General features: G+C 33.6%; 1 protein-coding gene across 4 annotated transcripts in view; it reads left to right on the forward strand.

Moving 5' to 3' along the window:
* Positions 1 to 24,353, forward strand: part of NCAM2 (neural cell adhesion molecule 2) — a gene marked incomplete at both ends in the record, with an annotated part of 489,199 nt that overhangs the window by 280,505 nt on the left and 184,341 nt on the right. For 3 of the 4 annotated variants that reach the window (XM_082625378.1, XM_082625379.1, XM_082625380.1), the window contains 4 exons: positions 1,332 to 1,406; positions 5,189 to 5,395; positions 7,361 to 7,504; positions 13,697 to 13,834. In XM_082625378.1, the coding sequence (XP_082481504.1) occupies positions 1,332 to 1,406; positions 5,189 to 5,395; positions 7,361 to 7,504; positions 13,697 to 13,834 (564 nt within the window). The remainder of the gene's footprint in view (positions 1 to 1,331; positions 1,407 to 5,188; positions 5,396 to 7,360; positions 7,505 to 13,696; positions 13,835 to 24,353) is intronic. The other variant, XM_082625381.1, reaches the window with a different exon arrangement.

Below are 24,353 nucleotides of genomic sequence, written 5' to 3' on the forward strand. Positions count from 1 at the left end.
GTGTCTTATTTCACCATGTTTTTTACAATATCAGAATGTGAGTTTAGGTTAAAGAGAGGTTCATTTATGAAAATCTCGGGGAGTCTGGACCTATTAGATAGCTCTTCTGAATTTTCTGAAGGGATTTTATGTTTGCTTCTGCCACTTAGCTGTGAGCCCTACATGTGAGAGGGCTTTTTATTTTAATTTTCAGCTTGGGGTTATCCAAGGAACATGTATCTACAATTTTAAAATCCCAAACCTGGGATATGGCAGAACCATGGTTAACCGTTTTAAGAAGAAACATTTGTCCTTTACACAAGCCAGAAAAGACAACTATCCTTGTCATTCCCTTTTGTCATTAGGCTAATTTATTCTATACCCTTCTTATACTAAGGGTGAATCTTATCCTTGTCTAGTGTTTGGTGGTATTCTGTAGCATCCCCTCTTCTAGCCAAGCTTGGATCCATTCTCTGCAATCTGTGAGCCTTTCAGTTACTATGATCCACAAATTCCCAGTGTAGGCTTGTACTCTAATTTTTAGATTTTTCTTCATTTTTTTTCCCCTTGAGGCACCATTACTTTCCTGAAAGATTAGCTATGTATTTCGGGGGGAAATGGATGGTGGAACAGGGTTTTGGGGAGTGGTAACACTATCTTGTCCACCATATTATTAGAAACATAAGCCTTTTAATTTATGTTAAAACATAATTTTAATTATCTTCTAAAGTTTTAGGATATTCAGCTGTTTTATTTCAAATTTGACAACAAACTTTTTGAACATCTCTATGTTATTGCCATTGCCCTGGTTACTTCACTTAACTAATTTATCATGTGGAAAAAAAATGCTTATTCCGCTTTCCTTATGTAGTAGTACTCCCTCTCTTCCCTGTGTTTGTCTCCTTTCATGGAAATATTTTAGTAGGTAGTCAAAAACTATTTGACTTAAATTTTTAATTGTTGTAATAACAGTGTAGGATTTACTTTTTTTAAGCAAGTTTACAAAATTTGATCAAAAATTTTATGTAGCTATTGTCCAATCTGGTAGTACACAGAATGCCTAGTCTGTGAATATGGAACAGCTGTCTATGAATTTGCTCATTTTCTTAACTAAAAATTTCAACATAGCTTGAATAAGTCCTGTATTTGGTCTGTTTGTAAGGTGCATAATAATATAATGTATATAATTCGTTAAATTGTATTTTACAAAACTTTCATTTCTCTTTACAGGTAATAAAAGCATAAGAGGGTAAATAATTGCTATTTCAATCATGTGGTATAGACACCATGTATTAAAATCTTAGCATTCATGTTTAAAACCCTAATTAATTTTACTCAAATATTTTTTTCAGCTCTTCTTCAAGTGACCATTTCACTTAGCAAAGTAGAGCTTAGTGTGGGAGAATCTAAATTCTTCACATGTACGGGTATGTATTTCTACAAATATTTTCAGATAACTTGTTTTATTCTTTATTAATAATAATATATTGACTAAATTTAAGTAGTTAAATGTCAATTCTCTAGAAATAAAATTGTATATTATCATTGGGCTTATAATGATTGGAAAAGTGTTAATGAACATATTTTACAATTAAACACTATGAATTTTATTTGTTGCTTTCAAGTTACTAATTTTGACTACTAAATAAAGTAGATTATTTATTTTGAAAATAACTTATCAAATATAGTGTATGCGTGATAACTTTTACATCCATTTAAATATTATTTCTATCTAAATAATAACCTTAGTATGAATGTAAATGTTATAATTGAACCATTTTCATAAATATGCTATGAATAAGTTAGATATGGCACCCTGCATTATAGTTTCACTTCAATGAAAAGTTTAGGACAAAGCATATCATATCCTTCCTTATGAAAAGTGACCTTTAAAAAGTAGATATTTAATCAGCAAAGGTTTTGCAAGATTTTTGTGACTATTAATTAGAAGTATTATATATCATAATGTCTATGGGAAATTATTATGGACCTCATCTAGTTTAATCATGCACATGTAGAATTCTTCTAGAAGATATTAACTACTTAAGCAACAAATTCCTATTCAACATATTGTAAAACTCACAAATGAGCACATTCTACTGCTATTTAGATTCATCGTATTCATTTTCATGCATACAAGTCTTCATGTATAAAGTTTTTCAAATATTCATTTAGTGCCAAAATTTAAAATAATCATATTCATTTTCATGCATATAAGCCTTCACATATAAAGTTTTAAGAATATTCATTTAGTGCCAAAATTTATTTTTAGTATATTTTAAAATTGTTTCCATTCCTGATTATACTTAGCAATTCAAAACTGGATTAAATAGGCATTTCTGACATAAAATGCATTATAAAAGTTATCTTCAGAATGGCATGGCTTATTTAAATTATTATGACAATTAAAAAAATAGAAGCAGTTATAATAATATATCTAAAAATAATATCAGATAATATGAACAACTAATTGAGGCCATGATTCTTCACATATTTGCCTTCTTAATAAAGGTCTGAATTGATAGGTCTTGTTGACACATGTTTTTATATATTGGCAAATGTAAAAAGAGAGAGTAGGGGAGAGACTGGTTCAACATCATTTACTATGTCAGTACAGCTTGGCATAAGAATATAGTTCATTGTTTCTAAACCCTATCCATATTTTATATGCACACATGCACACACACAGCTCAATTAAATCACAAGATCACAGAATAATGAAATCGTTAAAAATGAATTGAAAAATAAAATAAAATTGTATTATTTTCTTGGATTTGCATTATTTTTGTGATATAAATTATATGATGTATATAATTCATAAGGTCAAATTAAGACATAATTTAAAAGTACGAATTAACGTCATTCAGTGGTGCTGAGTTTTGCTCTTAATAATAAGGCAAAACAATTAAACATTTTTTTTTCCTTTTATATAAAGATGTATAATCAAGAGCTGTACTGTTGTCATGGAAGTGGCCTTATTTATCTTAAATACAGTAGTAAAACAAAAATCTAAAAATAAAGATGTGGGAAACCAATGCAAATCAAAACGCTTGCATGTACTTTTCTATCACTGGTGATAGTTGACTATCACATAGTCACAGTGGTGACTATGTTGATATGATTCTAAAGTTTCCTGAACACAGACATCTAAAACTCAATAAAATAAATATGTCTTAAAATTCAACTAGAAGTTAGTCATGTTACTGACCTGGGTTCTTGGACACTTTCATCAATAGAAATTGGTAATGAGGCCAGAGGGGGAATTCAGGCAGGGCTTTGTAAGGACTCTTGATGCAGCACACGGGAGTGAAAACAAGTAACAAGTTCCCTTGCTCGCTCCCTGAGGTGGAGTGAGCTGATCCCTTAAATGGGATGAGGGTAATGGTGGATCAGTGGGTCCAGCTGGTGGGTTGGCTTAGGTATAGTGGTCTGCCCACCCCCTTGGTGTTGCTGTGTGCAGGAATCATGCTTAGTTCACACGTAGCACCATGCTTTTGCTCCCAGCACCTCAGATGTAGCAGTTGGAATTTGGCCTTTTTGTATCTTATTCATAATTTGTCCCAGCTGGACATGCTTGCAGTTATTTTTAGTCCCTTATAGTTTCTTTGTATATTGTTGCTCCAGGAAAGGTTTGTTCAGGTGCAAGCTCTGTCTCAAAGTGTCCCAGTTCCCAGGACCCAGCCTAGTTCAGTCATACCCTCACAGAACTAAATAAGAATGTGTCATGTATAGCAAATGAATTTTTATATTACATTTTCAAGAAAATAAGTTTAATACTACTTATTAATTAATCCAATAGCCCAGTCTTTTCAGTAAAATAACATGCAAAGTTTTATTGGAAATTATTTGAGTTGCCAGAAAAAAGAGAATTATGACTGCTCTATGAAAATACAGAATAAACTCTCCATGAAATTTTATTCCATTCATTAAGAATGAAAACGTCCAAAATATTTCACAGAATATCCTGTACAATTACTGTATAATGTGAGGTTTTCTATTGCTGAAACTTAAAGTAATGCACATTTAAGTTATTCTTTTGTAACTTCTCGATAGAGGAGGGAATTAAAACAAATACCTCCCCCAAATGAGTTATCCTGTAACTACTATGGTTTTATGGTTCTGTTCAGAAAAACTGAAGATAACATAACTAAGATTTATTTAAGATTTAACTAAACTTATTTCATACTTTTTTCTCCATCATGTCTAATTTGATATAAGAAGGAAGACAATTTGTTTCTAAAGCCATATCTTGGGGAAAAAAATGAGAAGGAATAATTCTCTTCAAAAAGGTCCTGAAGATGTTATATAACTTTATGCATTTTCTCCTGATACTTTTGAGTTAATAGTGTATGCTGCTTCCACAAATTATCTCTCAAGTAATTAGGTGAAATACATCCTTTTGGTGACTAAAAGCAAACACAGGAAGCTTCAGCTTTTACGAAGAGGATAATAACCTAGATTGTGAATTGGAAAACTTAAATAAATGTTTACCCTGTAATGATTTGGTTGTAATTGCCTAGCACTATAAGTATCATTTCAATGCATTCTAATTATCATATGATTAAATAGTTAACAGTTTTAGATTAAAATGGTGAAACTACTCATTTCAATTGGGAAAAGAGAAGATTAGGGCTCCATTTAAAAAATAGTCATTGGCCTTATCTATACAAGTTTAACAACTTGGGAAATTAATTCAAAATTCTGTATTAACAAAAGCCAAATTTTATTTCATAAATTATTTACGTTTTTATGAGCTCTGCTGTAACAGGGAAAAAAGTGTTATTTCCTGACCCTAGCAAAAAGAATTGAGCAGGTGAAATTATGTTAGTAATCATGTTTCTGTTTAGATTATACCTATTTAGTGGAATTAATGTTGGACTCAGTTGCCAAGGCACTTTCAGTACTTGTGTAGTAATAATCCATAGATTTCCGTGGTAAAGTTTACACTATCATAGCTTAAATATCATACTGGAAGTTTCCTCTGGGTTTTGTTACTCAACCGAGATTGAAACCTCAATGTTGGATAAATAAGGATAACATGTGTGTTAGCATTTGTGTTTACTTTTGATATTGTAAGATTTTCAGACTTCCAGTCTTCCATTTACATTTTTTTCTAAATTGTTAAAGTTGTTACACGATAATAAATGCCAGTGTCAAAACAAACACTTGAAACATATTTTCAAAATTTCTTTTCCATGGCTCTTTGCAGTAATTGGTGAACCTGAGAGTATAGACTGGTATAATCCTCAAGGAGAGAAGATAATTTCAACACAGAGGGTATCAGTGCAAAAGGAAGGTATTAGATCACGATTAACCATCTACAACGCAAATATAGAAGATGCAGGGATATATCGTTGTCAAGCAACAGATGCCAAAGGACAGACACAAGAAGCCACAGTTGTTTTGGAAATTTACCGTAAGTCATGTATTTATAAGTTTTATTGATTGAAAATACGTTCTTATAAAAAAATCAAATTAAAATGTACTTAAGAATAGAAACTAACACTCATTAAGAACTAACTATGTGATGGACAATGTGCTAAGACCTTTACAGATATCAGCTTATTTCTATTTTACCACAGTACATCTCTAAAATAAAATCGATAATAGATTATAGTGGATTATAAATACATAGGTGGAGCCAATTCTGTTGGCTAAATAATATAGATGAAAATGTTTTAGTTTTTTGATGCCATTAAGAATCTGTTGGGTAAATAGAAATCAGTACTTTATTTAGTTCTATAAAATTTACTGGGAGTGCTTTTTATCACTTTCAAAAAAAAGATCATGACTAGAACAAATAAAATTACCTATGTGATAACAGTGACCAATCTAGAATGAGAACTGGGGAAGGGTCAGCTGACAGGCTTTAGACAGAATAAAAACTGAAAACTCGTCTAATGAAGAATAACATCTAACCAGATTCTTCAACTCCAGGCATTTTTAGTAGCAAGGTTTTCTACACTTAACAGTTCATTTTACGACTTGAGATTGATTGCTTCCTACATTCCTTTCCAACTTCTCACTTTTAGGAATTGTTAACCTGTTTAGGAACACTGAAGCTCATTGACTCCCAGGGTTTGAAACCAGGGTCTATCAATTACACCTGTGGCCTTGAGCAATCACGTAACCTCTCTGTTTCAATTTCCTCGTCTATAAAATAGATATAATTTTAGTACCTACATCATGCATAGATTTGCTTTGAGGACTACATTACCTCTTGCATAAAGTGCTTAGAACTTTGCCTTACAATTAATTTGTGGTAGTTGGTATTTCTACCAGTGAAAAATTATAAAAGAGTTTTAGAATACTAGCTCATAAGACATCTCTTCCTTATAGCTTTGTTTTTGTTATTCTAGAAACAGCATACGGGGAAAAAAGGCCAAAGCAACACCAGAGCAAGGCTTCCTCTTAGATGAGTAGGGCAATCTGTTGGAGTATTGTTGCCCTCATTTTTCCTGATTTGATTTTTTTTTCCCTTCTGTTAGTTTCTAAGCTCCTTAAGGAAAGATGTTTTACTTATTTATATGACCATTTACTGTACCAATTTCATAAATAACAAAGAATTAAGTTAAAATCATCATTTTATAGACTAGTATCTGGAAAGAAGTGTCCTTTGAAATGATGCAAAGGACGAACCCTAGTGCTTTATTTGTGAAGGTAAAAAAAAAAAAAAAAACAAAAACAAAAAAAAAAACATTGTTTTTTCTTAGCAAGAACAATGAATTACTTTTGTGAAAATTTCTCATCAAGCATAAATATCCATATTCATACATTCATTCAATACACTTATTGTATGTCTACTGCATGGCAGACAATATTCTAATTCCTAAAGACATTAGTGACTAAAACAGAAAATATCACTGGCCACTTGGTGCCAACATTTTAGTGGGCAGAGATAGACAAAAAGTAAGCTAAAACTAATGCTTAAATGCTAGACATATATGCTATAAGATTCTATAGGAAAGAAATTAAGTGGTTTAGAGACGTAGGGAGATGACTATTTTGTATGTGGAGGTTGCACAGAAATTTGAAGGAATTCAAGAGAGTGCAAATGCCCCAGAATAAGAACAAATATGGAGTGTTCAAGGAACTGCCTGAAGCAGCAGCTAGGAGGAGAGAAGAAACATTGGGATCACAATTGTGGGGCAGACTCCAGTTCATACAGGACCTAGTGTGGCATTGTAAGGACTTTGGATTTTATTCTCAGTGAGATGGAATTTATTGGGTAGGAGAATTAGATGATCTGGTTTAAGGTTTTAAAGGATCTAGATTTACCTAATTATTTTATTACAGCATCAATAAACACGGATTCTGAAATATGCTATTGGAAGAAGTAAGCAATAATACTTGTATGGTTTGTTTTACTTTCTTTATACAGAAAAACTCACTTTCAGAGAAGTGGTGTCTCCTCAAGAGTTCAAACAAGGAGAGAATGCAGAAGTGGTTTGCCGAGTCAGCAGTTCGCCTGCACCTGTTGTCAGCTGGTTGTATCATAATGAGGAAGTCACCGCTATTTCCGACAGTTAGTATTTTGGTAACCCTCTAAGTTATATGTTCTAACAATATTGCAATTTTTTAAAAGACCGCATCTACCTGAGTAAATAAGCAATTAGATTGTTTGACCCTAAGCCTCAAACACCTGTTTTTTGAGAACCTCAAAGCTCTAAACTAGAGGTTGGCAAACTATGGCCCTCAGTCTAAATTCAGCTCCTTTGCTGTTTTTCTAAGGTGTTATGAAAATTCAGCCAAACCCAATTGTTACATATTGTCTATGGCTACTTTGGGAACAAAGCTGAACAGCTGTGACACAGATGGTTTGTCCTACAAAGCCTGCAATAGTTATTTTCTGGAGATTACAGAAAAAAAGTTTGCTGACTCCTGCTCTAGATCAAGAAAAAATGATATACAAGCAGTTCAAGGATACTAAACAAATAAAGGAATCAATCCTGATCTATTGAAATTCTACATATTATAATTCAAACAATCCCATGGGTTTATTATATGTAAACTTATAATAATATCTCTATGAATCCTATTTATTATTCTGTCCCTGTTCTTTCAAAGATACCTACATATTCTAAATATTATAATAAGATGAATATGGATAATAGAAAGAAGAGTACATTCATTTCAATTGTCTTCATGATTTTGATTCAGACTGAGCTAAAGTTCCAGAATAAAATGACATCTGAAATTGATGCATGATTTGCTTACATTATGCTACTTTATCTTTGTGAATTGGGAGCATTTTCGATTTAGAATATTTTTCATTGCACTTGCATTGCAGAGAGGTACAAAATAATTGAATCTTTTAAAATTCTTTCTATCTTGGATGATTTTGTTTTGTGTTTCTAAGAGATGAAACTTCTACAACATAAGGGAGAGAAGACAGAGGGTTTCTGTTTTTGAATATGTACAGAGAATGTATCATGATCATGAGAGTACTTTTTTTTTTTAATTCTGAGAGAATTTTTCTTGACTTGGCATTTTCACTGCTTGTCAGTTATTGACTAAAACTCTTTTTTCTATTATAGTAAGTTAATGAGATATAATACTTTATTTCCTCTTACTTTATTTTCAGATAACTGCTTTAGGTTTTACTAATAAATTTCATGAGTAAGTTGTGCAGTATATTTTCTGCTTTCTTCCCCTCAATAATAAAGAAAAGGCAATTCTTTCATAGCAGTTAAATGGCAATGTCTAAACATTTTCAGATTACCTACATCTTAGGCTTCAAGTGTACATCTCGTTTACTGTAAACCATAATTACAAGATGGTTTTGAAATGAGTTTTATTTTTTTTAAAAGACAGTTAAATTGATGCTGACTGTAGGCCTCTGGGCAGAGAGTGTGTGCAGCAGGCACTGGCAAGGTCTTGACTGAATGGACCCAGGGCACCAATCAGCATCTCCATCTTCCCTGAGCAGATGATCCCCCGGTTAAGTAGTCAGATAGAATTCAAGCCTAAAGACAGTTCATTCATTGGCATCCGTGAACACTGGAGGTTGCCCTATAATATCTACTTTTTGCAATTTATTTGGGGATAAAATCTAATGATTAACTGTCTGATTACAAAAAATAATAAAAGACAATTAAAGCCTCAAAGCAAAGATTGATGGTCAAGTACAGTGCTGATGGAGGAGTGATGCTTCTATGCTACAGCTTACACATTTTTTTTCCCAGTATCCCAAGATGAAATGCTGTGAAGTTGGAATTCCATTATGGCTCTACTCTTTCCTTGTCCTTAAAGCTTCAAACAACTTTTCTAACTGCTCTGTACCTAATTCGGATTTTTCATCTGTAAACAGTAAATTACTATATGCATTTTGAACAACGGTTTGAGTTTTAAGTAAGATAGGCTCATAAATATTTGTTAACTGAATGAATAAAATATTTGACTCTATATCAGATTCTCAATAAATAACATTTATTTTTCTTGTTCCTTCTCATTGAGTTTTTAATTCTTGGGAACCAGTTAAACATAGAAACTTAATGCTGAGTTGCAGGGAAGGCAAAATACAAGTTTTTAAAAAGGACGTAAAATTTGTTCTGACTTTGGGATGTAAAGGATGTAGGGGAATTGTGAAGATGAAAAAACTTTTCTAACCTTTTAATATTTGAGAAACTTGCCACATACTTCATTATCAAACACTTATTACATTCATAACAGATTTATAAGAAGTAATATTCTTCAGATTTTTATACTTTATGTGATCCTTTTATTAAAACTAATGAAATAAGATTAGGTTTACAACCATGAAAGGAACATATATGGGGATTTAGAATAATGCAGTGTGTACAGATAACTTTCTGAGGCCTTAGTGTAGCATAGGAATAAAGTTTAAGGTCTCCATATGAAACAATGAAGGTTTGAAAATGTCCATCTTATTAACCATGCTTTTGGTAGCAGCTGTGTGACAAATATGCAGAATTAATGCTCCCACAGACTACTCAAAGTGGAGGTTTACCATGTTGTTTGTTGAAAGGAAATCCATATGCTAAAGAATCAAAGTATTTAGGGAGGAAAGATGACATTTTGTTATAAAAGTTGAATATCCTGACTTTTAGTCTCCACCCTGATGGAAGGATATGCTATTGCAGTTGCCCATTCTACCTCAGCCATTTTGAAAGTTATCTCTGAAACTTCCTAAACGTTTTGAGCATTTTCTAATGAAGTACCCTCTGGGCATCAAAAACTATGGATAAAATCATCTTGTTCAATAAAATTTGTATGAAATCTACTTCCAGTATAAAAAGTCATTAAACAGTTATTGAGCACTTAGTATATTTCATCTAGTGTACTAGAAGGTGGCAATTCATGGTTAAAACGATGAACAAGCCCACTACCCTCAGCATATTAATAATCTAGTGGAAAAAAATCGATCAATGAAAACAAGGTATGTTGGGGTATATGATAAGGAAAATGCAGTGATAGAAGATGATAAAGAGCGAGCACCTGAACTAGTTAGGGCAGAGGAGAGTGTTCAAGGTGCCTGCTGAGAGAGAAAAGCAACCTTTAAAGATGAAAAGGGATTAGCCAGCTAGAGAATGGTGGAGACTTTTCAAGAGGAGAGGACACCATATACAATGGCCCAGAGGTGAAATCATGAGGGGCACGTTTCAGAAACTGAATTAAGTTCATTGTAACTAGAATTTATGAATAAGTACAACTAGAACACTTACAATAACTAGGATTTGTAAATAAAGACTAATAAGAAAGGAAACTGGAAACTTCGAAGGTTGAGCCAAGTCAATATGGCCTTGACGTCTCTATTGAGAAGTTTAGAATCTATCCAAAGGTGACATCACTAAAGGGTTTTAATTAAGGCAGTGACATCATCTAATATGTATTGAGAAGGATATCAGTACTTCAGTGAGGAGAATGAATTGGATGAGAGTCAAGGCCAAGCTCCAGGCAATGAGAACAGTTCAAATCCAAATGAAATAATTGCTGAGGGAAAAGTAGATTCTAGACTAAGAAATAATAAAGGGAGAAGTGATAGGATATGGGTTTGATTGGATATGCACACTAAGAGAGATGGATAAGTCAAAGATGACTCAAGGAATTTGTCTTGGGCAACTAGCTCAATGTAAAGACCTGTGAAGACAGAACTGGAGAGTACCATATGAGAAATTTCAGGTGGAGCTAGTAAGCCAAATTTTAAACATGCTGAGATTGAAGTATTTACAACCCTTCTAAGTTCGTACATCTGGTTGACTCTTGCACAATCCTGGAATCACAGGAATCATCTGGTCTGGAGAAAAATTGTGAATCATCAAAATATAGGTTTGAAGGCATAGGAGTAGATGAGGCAAGCCATTCAGTGTTGTGGAATGAGAAGAAAAGGGGACTTTAAAAAAATAACCTGCTTAAAGAAACATAAAGCAGACACCTTATTGTGTATAATTTGATTTAATTTATTTTCTTACTGCAATAATAAAAATGTGGATGTATGTAAAACTGAGATAAATAGATCATCTCTAATAGTTAAATAGTTCCAATATCCATAGTTATGTGTGATTGATTGAAGCAGTGCTTTCTTCAAATGCTTTTTGTAAATACATATTTATAATGCTCTTTGGTTTGAGAGTTTGCTAACATCATTCCATGGACTTTACACATATACTTAGAATTTTTAGTTAAGGATGATACATATTTTAGTGAGTTAGAAAACATAATATTACAATGATTTAGTTATGGCTCATTGCATCCCTCTCTAAATTTGAACTTTTTAATTCATACAGTTGACCCATGAACAACACAGGGGTTAGGGTGCCGACTCAACATTCAGTCAAAAATTCAAGTATAATTTATAGTTGGTCCTCCTTATCCGAGGTCCCTCCATATCTGTGGTTCAGTTCTGCATCCTCAGATTCAGTCAACTTCGGATTGTGTAGTACTGTATTTACTATTGAAAAAGGTTCCCATATAAGTGGATCTGCACAGTTCAAATCTGTGTTGTTCAAGGGTCAACTGTAATTGCTGCTCATTCTAATTTCCAGCAACACACTTGAATAGATTTTTTTACATTTACTTTGAAATGTCATGCATTTTTAAGAGTTCTGAGTTATTCCAGGACTTACTATAATTTATATTTCTTGCAGATTGCCTTTCTTTCTCTCCAGTCTCTTCTTTGGTGAGAAAATGTACCAGGGGAAAGCATCTGCATAAAAAGTTTTGTATCTCTTCTTAGGGTTACCCAAAAGGTGAAATAAATATTTGAGGAAAGTTTATACTTCCTGGGCTGAAAATTATGTATCTGTAGCCTTGTAACTGGTATTTTCTTTCTGAGGTAGCCTCAGAATCTACACATTTCCATTTCTTATTAACTATATCTTAGACAATGAATAACCACATGCTCACCTATTTTAATGACCTACTATAGTCTGATAACTTCCTTATTTGTGTTTAAAGCCCAAACTTCTACTTTGACTTAAGGAGTTGATGTGAAAAATGAACCCCAAATACGAATGGCTTAATGTCATAGCAATTTATTTCTCACTCACACAAAGTCCAATTGACAGCAGGGGCAGAGGCAGGATTCTATCCTTCCATCCTTTCAGTGATCTAGGTTGAGGGAGGCTGGACCATTTTCTCATGTGGCTTCTGTGTTTGCCCTAATATCTCTATTAAGCCAGCAGATAGGGGAAGAACAATAAATATTGGAAGAGTCTCAAGAAGTAGCTTTAACAGTAGATATCCAGAGGTGGGGAGCTTAAATTAATGACATTTCTACCTTACCAAAGGTCCCAAAGGGGTCAAGGATGCTTTCTCTTATTCATCAATGTATCCAAATACAGTACCTAGCAAAGAGATGATGTTCGATGATATCTATGGATGAATTGATTAATGAAATTTAGGATATTACATTTATAACATGTTTCAAAACAGAACTGGATATGAGAACATTCTTTACTTGATAAGAAGAGGAAAGTTGTTAAGACTGCAAAGACTGCAACAAAATTGTGATGATTAAAAACTAAGCCAGGCATTATGGAAAATACTGTCAGGCTGAGATGCTACTTAGGCTAGCCAGGTTATTTTCATCAATCAGCTAATGCATGCCCTATAACAGCTTAGTTTTGTATTTATGCATGTGCATATACTCACACATAAAATGGAATCGAGGTAAAATTAATGAAGTCTAATCTGTTCCTTCCTAAAATGGATGATCTTGCATTTAGAAAAAAAAAAAATCTTTCAAATGAATCTGAGATATGACCATTTTATATGCCCTCTACATGACTTGAATATTATTATATATTTTAGCTGCCTCCTCAGGGTATGTGTAATTATTAGTTTAATTATTGTGTGAGGAAGGATATTCAGTCAATTTTCTAACTCTTTTCCTTACCCAAGTTGCTACATATTTACAGTCAAAACGTCTTTGTGTCTGCTGTATCTGATCTCTTGCCTTTGTATTTTTGTGTATCATTTCTGCGTTCAAAGTACCAAGGGCAAAATAATAGCCTAACCATGTTATGTGGATATAAAGTCTCGAATGTATTTTTGAAAAAAATGTGTAACCAGGCAGTATAGACTGGAAAAATTGAAGTCATGAAACTATATTTTACTTTCAAGTTTGAATTTGTTTGTTGATGAAAAGTTTGATAATGTTAGACAAGTTCCATATTTTAACACTTAGCAATTTAAAGCATGCTGGACTCTGCCTTCAATTACTGATATCATTTCCTCCCCTTCGCTTACCTTACAGATCGGTTTGCTATCTTAGCCAACAATAATCTGCAGATTCTCAACATCAATAAAAGTGATGAAGGTATATACAGGTGTGAAGGAAGAGTGGAGGCTAGGGGAGAAATTGACTTCCGTGATATCATCGTTATTGTTAATGGTAAGCAGATAATAATTAGTATGTATCTTTTTGTTGCATTTAGCAATATGTTTATTAAAAGGGCAACCATGTAAATTCAGCACTCAAGACTTCCCTAATAAGCCTCTTCTATACCTAGAGGAAAACTCCTCAGCTCTAGGGTAGCATCTGTTACATTGTATTACAACCTCAAGGGCAGGATCTATGACTTATTTGTCATCCTCTTTTACAAAGAGTCTATAAGGGAGTAGTTGCCTTTTTCTGGCTTTGTAGTTGTTGAAAGTATGTCAAATGAAATACAGTAAAGTATGATACTAGATTTTACTTTTAAATTATATTAATTACTTGCTTCAACTAATTAACAGTATTTGCAGGTTTTACCAAATTATATAATTGAATACATAGTTACCCTTTGAAATATTAATGGACGTTAATAGCTAAGTTTATGACATCAAGATGACATTTCTTCCTCCAAATTTGGCTTCTTTACTCTATTGCATGCCTGGGTTAACATGACATTCTGTGAGGCAGAAGATAGATTAATGTTATCCTAGTTATCTCCACTTTGGTAATCTAATGTGTCACCAAGATGCACACTGTATTTCTTTAACATCTATCAAATATACTCTATTTTCCCTACCATGCTTTCCATGAGTGCTGCCCTTCCCACTTCTTTTTTTGTATTTTTCTTGTGTGGCTGTAAGTTGTTTGTTTTCTGTACTCTCAATTTCACAATTCCAACTTTCTGTCCTATCAACCTTTCAACACTTAAAATTGTCAGTGTTTTCCATTACCTTCAAGACAAAATAAAAACCACTCTTCATGGTATAGGAAGTCTTTTATGATCATCAGCTACCTTCTCTAACCATCTGCTCATAGGTAACCCATGCTTCAACCATATGGAAATACTAGTAGTAACACTACACAAATGCACTTGGACTTTTTTCTTCTGTTTTAAAATAAATTAGAAATAACCATAATCACAGGATTCTAGAAGCAGAATGTAATTTGTTCTTTCTGGAATAGACAAAATATGAATTTAAAGAGTTAGCCATGAGTTTTCTATCAGTTAGGACTGGGAAGGGGAAACATAAATCAGTGTCTTCTTCCATATCCTATGCACCTCCCACCATGAGCTATCTCTCCAGTTTCTTGAAGATACTGGAGAACAACACCAGGAATAGCATATAGATCTAAAAGAGTTATTTGTTTTTTCCTTTCCTGGAGTGAAGGTATTTTAACCACAAAATTCATGCTGAAAGGTAAAGAGAATATTAAATCACCGAGAATTTTTTCTCTCTTCCTCTAAGTCTATAATTAATTGAGATTCATGGATAACATAATGGAATAGACCAGATGGTTATTAGGCAGGTGGGTAGAAACTGCACATGCTCATGGGTGAGTCCAAAGTGTCAGGCCTCCTGAGAGAAGACTTTCAGAGCCTTTTTTTGGTGTGCAGAATCTGGTATTTATCGAGTGCTATCATCGATGGAAGTTTTGGCCTTCAGCCCAAGAGGAAAATTTCAGTGCATTAAGAATAGGTTTAAATATGGAGATGAGTACTATGTTTGTAACTGTATCTATATATCTATATTTTTATATCTATAAGTATTTCTAATATCTGTCCCTCTTTATTATGTACAATGAACAAAGGTAACTTACAGTGGCTATTTAGTTTCTTAAGTATTGACTTAACCATCTACTGTCCTTTGTTTCTGAAAGAATCTAAGGTAGGAAATATATGTGTATTTTGTCACGGGCAAGACCTTGTGCTCAGTATGCTCTTATGAAAATGTGGGTTATAATATTAGTTAATAATATAAAGTTTTTTTTTAAGAAAGGACTAAGCTTATAGGAAGCAGTATATAAATATGTACTATGCTGTATGTTATATATGTATGTATATGTAAAATTATGCATATATTTTTACACTAAAACATTAATTTGAGTCTGATGTGAAAAAGGAAACGTCATCTAGCAGGTGTAGCATATTAAGCCTTTATTATCCATTCTGCTATTGTAATTTCTACTTTAATATAGTTATAACATGTTCTAATCTATCTCCACACTAGATTATCTGTGAGTATTTAAATGTGATTACATTTTTCTTAAAGGAAGGATTATTTAGGTATGAGTGGGTTCAATTAACAAAGTTTGAACCTTCAAGTCTATCATGATCTGCATCCAATCTGGAATATTTATTTCTATGTCTATACTTATTATTTTGGGGTTCATAAGGAGATAAACACTGGAATGTGTTCTTTTGTGCAACTCACATCAATAATGTATGTAATATCCTGTTGTGACCGCATCACACTGGCCTCCAAAGCAAACCACCCTCCTTCCACTATCACTTTTCCTCTAACAGAATCAGTTATATGTCCTAATCTGACCTTCTTTACTAGAACACTGCTTTATCTCCACTTCTTCTTATTAGTCACATTTCCCTGTTATGGTCACAAACTCCCATATCTTAGAATTCCTGGAACCAATTTCTTCAAAATAACAGTGTCCACAAAATCAAACATTGATTTATTCCCCTTTCTGGATGATGCAGTTGGACCCTGTCAATGCATTGACTAATGCCACCAGACAGCTGTGCTTTTCTCTCACATTTTGCCTTTACTTCAGTCAAAAAAATCATTCTCTCCAGTCTTATTGACTCTTGCCCTGCTTACCTACTCCTTTTAAATCTTGAGCCCTCTCTAAAAGTATCCTTTATTATTTACCTCCTACAAAACCTCTTGCAGACATTCAATGAAAACTTTGAGGTTGCAAAAATTAATAATAAAATAAAAGCACCAACTTTATCCACATTATCTTATTTTTCTTCAGTTACAATATTTGACTTATTACATGCTTCTCTCCCCAATTTATAATGCATACCTCTCTCTTATTTGCTACTAGTTTTTATTCTTGCTAATTTGGACATTATCGTGGACTTTTTTTCAACTCCTTTCATCTCTAAGTATATTGAAGTCACAACCAAATACTCCAGTCAAATGTTCCTCACATTCACTGCTTTCTTGGCAAGTCCTGGCTCTGGAAGAAGCTCTTCTCTTTTCCATTGTTTGCTCTTTGCAACTTTTCCCTCACATTTCCTTTCTTCCAATGCATAGTCTATTTTTTCAACAATTAGTTAAAAGGTATCCTTGCTAGTTTATAGTACCAGCCATACCAAATGTTAAGGATCTTTTTTTTCCCCCTTAACTCCCTCTATGAATTCCTTATGATATTTCTCAATGACTGTGTATAGTTTTTCAAAAATCTTTATCTCCCCTCCCTTTAAGAGGTTATACATCACTGCTCATTGCCATGTGAAGTGTGGTGCTCCCACAGTGGAAGGATTATGCATCTCCATCCAATTGATGATATGACTTGCTGTAGCCATTGGCATATAAGCAAGCATGATATACACTATGGCTGAAATTAAGCTTCAGGAAGAATCACATATTACTTCTCTTGCACTTTCCTCCTGCCATGAAAATAGCATGACCCTAACAGAGACTTCTCCTTTACCTTGGGAATAATGGAGAAGACACATGGAGCAGAGTCAAAGATGATCTGCAGGTGCAAACATATAACATAAATAAGAAGTAAAACACATTTCTAAACCCTGAGATTTTAGAGTTATTTTTTATCACAGAAAAGCAGACAAATTCAATGCCAGTGGCTTTTTTTTTTTTTTTTTTTTGCTGTACACAGGCCTCTCACTGTTGTGGCCTCTCCCGTTGCGGAGCACAGGCTCTGGACGTTCAGGTTCAGCAGCCATGGCTCTCGGGCCCAGTTGCTTCACGGCATGTGGGATCTTCCCGGACTGGGGCACAAACCCATGTCCCCTGCATCAGCAGGTGGACTCTCAATCACTGTGCCACCAGGGAAGCCCTGAATTAATATTTTTGACTATAGTTTTGATGTTATTTTTTATTGCACTTATATATTTATTCAGCAGGTAAATAAGAACTGCTGGCTATATTTTTCATACTTTGTTAGGCTCAGAATACTAACAGATCTAATAGAGCATTATATCCCTCAAGGCACTTACAGTTTTATCTCAAAAACTTAAAATAATCAACTTTCCTAAATTCCCTGATTGTTTATGGAGTTGTTGAAGACAAGAACATATAATAAGTGCATTTTTTATAGATATTTACAGCCTCTTTTATAATAAGAAGGGGAACCTAATGTAGCACAAGAAGAGACTTGGTGTTTGGTATAAATCTATTGATGAAAAGGTATTATTTTGTAGAAAAAAGAGGGGAAATGTATTGTAGACAGATAAAATAGCATCTGCAAAAGCAAAAGAAGTGTAGGATGTGAAAAAAGATCTAATACCTTAACTGTTACCAGAATATGAAAGTTTTAGGGAGAGAGTGATGGTGATGTTAGCCAGTTGATTTGGGGATTAGGTGGAGATGTAGCTGCAAAGCAGGAGGGGCCAGATAATGGGGGACTATGGACTTTCTTCTAAGAGACAAAGATGAGCTGCCATTTAAGAGAAGGGTACCTGAGAGAGAGAAGGATGGAGGCAAGGAGAAGAAATGAGTTCAAGTCAGAGATAAGTAGGGTCTGTGCTAAAAGACAAAGAAATGAAGAGGAAGTTATATAATCAGATAGTGTTTGTAACACAGCTGTTGTGTTTACAAGTGTGTCACAGAGGCAAGAGCAATAAAGACTTAATTTCAAGACTTCTAATGTGGGTTCTAGGCTTCCAAAGTAGTAAATGCAAGCAAAAGTGATCAATAAGTAGTGAATTGAAATATATCTGGTGAATTTGGCAATTATGAGTTTACAAGAGACATTATGGTGAACAATGTCATTTACATGGCCTGGGTAACATTCAGACTGCAATGACTTAAAGAATAAATGTACATGTACATTCAATGAATAAGAAAATATTGAAGGTACAGTACCTATTACCTCAGCTTGTTGGAACCAGCTATTAAATAGGAAACATTAAAAAGTTGAATGAGGGGCTTCCCTGGTGACGCAGTGGTTGAGAGTCCACCTGCCGATGCAGGGGACATGGGTTTGTGCTCTGGTATGGGAAGATCCCACATACCGCGGAGTGGCTGGGCCCATGAGCCATGGCTGCTGGGCCTGTGCGTCCGGAGCCTGTGATCCGTAACAGGAGAGGCCACATCAGTGAGAGGCCAGCATACCGCAAAAAAAAAAAAAAAAAAAATGTTGAATGAGGACCAGAGGAAGTGACTGGAGTGTTAGGACGTTTGTAAGGAAGATATACATTGAACATAAAGAGGATATATTTTATGCTGAGCCTGGAGGAAATGAATCAAAAATGGGTGAGAATGTGGGTTAATTTACAGGTAGGTCTGGTTGATAATTTGAGAGAAATCTTACCCCATGACTTCAATATTCTATTTCTAATCACTGACTTCCTCATCTACCAAACATTGATGTACTACTGGTATTTTACCAATATTTTTCAACATATTTATATGTGTTCATACCTGCTCTTTACTGGATCTTAGGTAAGTTTTCCAAATGCCTAAAACCTTCCTTTTCATTAACTTCCCAGTGGCTACCTTGATCTTATTATGATACCTTATTACATTTTTATTAACTTGCTGAATTTGCTGGCCATCTTTTCTATACATTTCTGAACTCTTTTTACTAGATAATTGTACTACACACACACACACACACACACACTTATACACAAATCATGGGTAAATTTTTAAAAAGAGGATCAAAATTACTTCTCTTGCTTTAACCCATGCCCATCCTCCATCAGATTCCTAGCCCTTAGTTAAACAAAATGATCTCCCAAACTACTCAAAAAATGATGAAAAGACCTGGAAGTAACTTTTAAATTAAAAAATACAGCCAATAGAGTGTTATTTTTGAAAATGTTCTTTTAAAGTGTAATGATTCATTATTTTCTGAATCTTTTGTAAATTTGTGAAGAATGATCCACTAACTGCTGGTTCAGACTTGGGATAATGGGAACAGGGACAATTGAGAATAGATGAAAAACACTTAGAAGTATAATTTTAAAGCAACTGTGTCTTTAGTTTTCCTTCGAACATTAAAATCAACAGTTAATGACAATGGCCAGAGATATCTGTGCAAGTAGATATCTGAATGTATACCTCTATTCCCTCAGGCAGTGTATTTTATATTCCTACCTATTTCTAGCCAGTTCTTAAAGTTAAGAAAATTAGGAGAAAATACTTTTCCTTTTATTAAAAATGAAAAGTCAGAATTTTTCTCTTTAACTTTTATACAGTGTTATATAATGTAAAACATATATACAAACATAAAAGACAGTAAACCAACCTCTTGTATATCAGTAATATAATTGACTCAAACATGCAGAGAGGTTTTTTTCTCCCATTGTGGAGCACAGGCTCCGGACACACAGGCTCAGCAGCCATGGCTCACTGGCCCAGCTGCTCCGCGGCATGTGGGATCTTCCCGGACTGGGGCACGAACCGGCGTCCCCTGCATCAGCAGGCGGACTCTCAACCGCTGCACCACCAGGGAAGCCCAGAGAGAGATATTTTAAGTCATTTCAATGACTGCAAGTTATGAGAGGATTGGTAATTTATAACAATACTATATAATATATAATTCACCAAAAGGTCAAAAAGTAAGCATTTATCAAACCCAGAATATTTTCTAATTTGATAAAACATTTTTCTTCCTAATGATTCCACTTAATTTTAAAGATTAGCAGTCTGGGAATACAAGGAAAGAAAAAATATATTTTTTTATCCTTAATACTTATCCAATCATTATTTTAGAATTTTCAGATAATAGAAAATTAGGTAGATTGATAGATAACCAACAAAGATCTAGGCACGTCTTTGTCTTCTCCTCAGCACCAATAATTAATTGATGTGAATAGTTAATATAGCTTCTTACCTTTTCTTCTATCTTTATTTCTCTTCTGCCCAGAATTTCCTGAGTGCACTTAAAGTGGAACAATGTCATATTTGAAAGCCTATAGAGAAGTATTTATTTATTTTACAACATATTAATTTTAATCCCCAATTAAAAGAGAAGGCAGAATTTTCTCATTGTTTGAATCAGAACCCTACTCTGAACTCGCCTATCTTCTGAATGGCACCTCTTGGTCATGTAGGAATTGTTCTTTTCTATTTTTTCTCTAACATTTGGTCAATAAATACAGAAGTGAATCCTGTCATTTGTAAAATAATAACAACACTATCTGAACAACAATAACAACAACAGCAACAAAACTTCAAGAAATCTGTAGAGGGCCAGGAGATACTGTAATAATGAAAATGTTTAAAATTCCATGGAATCAAACAGTAACTAAAAGTTACTACCAACCTACCACCTGACACTGTGGAAATGGTTGACCTTCAGTACAATTAATGTCTAAATTACTTTGGAGAGACATGCTCTGGATACTTATACTTTTACAAAAGTCATAGGATATGATGCAAATAAATAATAAAGGCAAGAGATACAGGTCATAAGTAACTTGCGGTGTGAATAAAATACTGATATTGCTTCCTAAGTTACCCTTTAGTGCCACCCATTTTGAAAAATAAAAGTCATGAATGGTTCTCTTGCTCTTTTGGGCGGCCACACTCTCACTGTCCTTTATTCCCTATTTTCTGATCAGTGTGGCCAGAGCTTTATCAGTTATATTGGTCTCTCAAAGAAACAGATTTAGTTTCATTGATTATTTTTTTTATTTTACTTGTTTATATTTTATCAATTTTCAGTCTGATCTTTATTGTTTTATTTTATCTGTGGTTTAACTTGATCTTTTTATGTTTTTTTTTTTAATTTAAACCTCAAGGCACTGATTTGAATCCTTTCTTCTCTTCTAATGAATACATTTGTTGCTCAAGAATCCGCTGTATGTATTGCTTTAATTTCCTTCCACAACTTTCAACATGTTGTGTACACTTTGCCATTCAGTTCAAAACATTTGTAATTTCCCTTTTATTATTTGGCCTATAGGTTGTTTAGAATTGTGTTATTTAGTTTCCAAATATTAAACATGGGGATTTTTCAAATACTCTTCTGTCATAATTTCTAATTGGGTTCTAATGATATCGAAAAGACACTTTTTTGATTTAGATGGTTTCAAATGTATTTCCTGTACAGTAGAACAGAAAGTGTAATCTGCTGGCTTGGTTGGAGTTTTGGTAACCATCAGTAGTTAGGGTCAATTGATAATGTTGATCTAGTTTTTTCTATCCTTTTTTAACTTCTTGTCTACTTGCTCAATAAGTTATTAAGAGGGGGCTGTTTACTCTCTAATGAAAGTATATAGATTTGTCTATTTTTCCTTGTAATTATAGCAGTTTCTGCTTCATGAGTTTGGAAGCTCTGCTATTATATTCATAGAAGTTTAGAATTATATCCTCTTGATGAATTGACTTCTGTTTTAATAAGAAGTGATCCTGTTTATCCTTGGTAATATTCTTTGCTCTGAAACCTACTTTGATATCAGTAAAACTAACCACCTTTCTTTTAATTAGCATTTCCATGGCATATATTTTTCCTTCCTTTTAATCTTAACCTTAACCTAATTGTTTCTCAAGGACAGTATATAGTTGGGTCTATTTCTTTTTTGTATTAATTCTAACAGTCCCTGCCTTTGTATTGGAATATTTACACAATTTATATTAAATATCTTATTGATTTAGTTGGATTTAAGTCTTGTTATTCTTCTATTTTTCTTATCTGTTTTTTGTTCCCTTTTTCTTCTATTTCTGCCTTATTTAGATTTCAGAGTATTTTTAATCCATCATTAATTTTCTATTTTGGCTCATTAATTATAGTTTATTTTTTCTGTTATTTTAGCAGCTGATTTTCACAGTCATTTTTCAAGTGATATGATACTATTTCACACATTGAATAATAATACCCTCTTCTAGCCCTTGTGCTGTTGTCATCAGATTTATTTTATATCAAATCATGTATTAGTTTTCTATTTCTGTGGTAACAAATTACTACAAATTCAGTTGCTTGAAGCAATGCAACTTTATTATTTTCCAGTTTCTGTAAGTCAGAAATCCAAGTAGGCTCAGCTGGGATCTGCTCAGGGTATTAAAATATATAATAATACTATAATTAATTTTGCAATTTTTTATAAAATCAAGGTGGTGGAAAGATTGTGTTCCTTGCTGCAGGCTCTGGGGAAGAAGCTCTTCTAAATATCATTTAGATTGTTGGCAAAATTCACCATCTTTCCACTGTGGGATGGAAGTTCTCTTTCCTTGCTGTCTATCACCTGGAGGGGCTGTGCTTAGCTTTCAGAGGCCTCCCCCTGGGTTCTTCCTCCAGTGTCAAAAACAGTGCCTTAAATCCTTCTCAGACCTGTAATATTTCTGACTTCCCTTCTGCTGCATCTCCTGACTTATTCTTCCAGCTGGAGTTCTCATTTTTTTAGGGCTCATTGATTGAATAATACAGGATACACTTCCATTTCAACGTCTAGGATCTTAATTATATCTGCAAAGCCCCTTTGCCCTGTAACTTAATGTATTCATAGATGGCTAAGCTTAGGGCACTGACATCTTTTCAGAGGAAGGGGCATTATTCTGCCTACCATATCTTCATACTATATGTTTCTTGTTGTTGCTGTTGTTGGTTTCTGCTTTAAATCATCAGTTAACTCTTAACATGGCTTAATAAATAAAGCAAAGCTTTTACATCTACCTACAGAGTTACCATTTCCACAGCACTTTATTTCTTTATGTGTATCAAGATTTCCAACTGGTGTCTGCTCCCAAATGCCTGAATGACTTCTTTTAGCATTTCTTACAGTGAAAGTCTGCTGGGGATGATTAACTTCACCTATCGAATGTCTAAGAAAATGTTTATTTCACCTTCATATTTGAAATGAATGTTTGCTGGCTATAGAATTCTAAATTAACAATATTTTAAATTTCAGTAAGTTAAAAATTCTGAGCCATTATTTTTGACCTGAGTGATTTCAGATGAAAAGTTTGTTCTCATTCTTATTTTGTGCTCTGTACATAAAGTGTACCACCCACTTGGTCCTTGCAGATTCTTGAATGCTCTTTATAACTTGTTTTAAGCAATTTGGATACAATATACCTTGGTGTAATTTTCTTCATTCTTGTACTTGGGTTTTCTTGACAAACTTGAGTTATACTTTTTACCAAATTTGGAAATGTTTTGGTCATTAGTTCTTCATATATTGGTTTTTGTCCCACACTCCTGTGAGACTCCAATTTCACATATTTGAGGCCACTTGAACTTATTCCACAGTTCCCAGATGTTCTTTTTTTTTTTTTATTTTTGGTTTCTTGGGTTTTCTTTTAGGTTTTTTTTTTTTCTGTATTACTTTTGGGATAATTTCTTTTGCTATATGTTCAAGCTCATTAATATTTTCTTCTGCAATGTTTAATCTACTGTTAGTCCTATCTCATGTATGTTTGATTTCAGACACTAGTTTTAATATGTACAAATTTATTTCTTAATTATCTTCTAAATCTCTGACATGATCAGTTTTTCTGTAGATTCTTGAACATATGGAATGCAGTTATAATAATTTGACGTTTTT

This window comes from Mesoplodon mirus (assembly GCF_964341445.2).
Source record: "Mesoplodon mirus genome assembly, chromosome: 6".
NCBI classification, from domain to species: Eukaryota; Metazoa; Chordata; class Mammalia; order Artiodactyla; family Ziphiidae; genus Mesoplodon; species Mesoplodon mirus.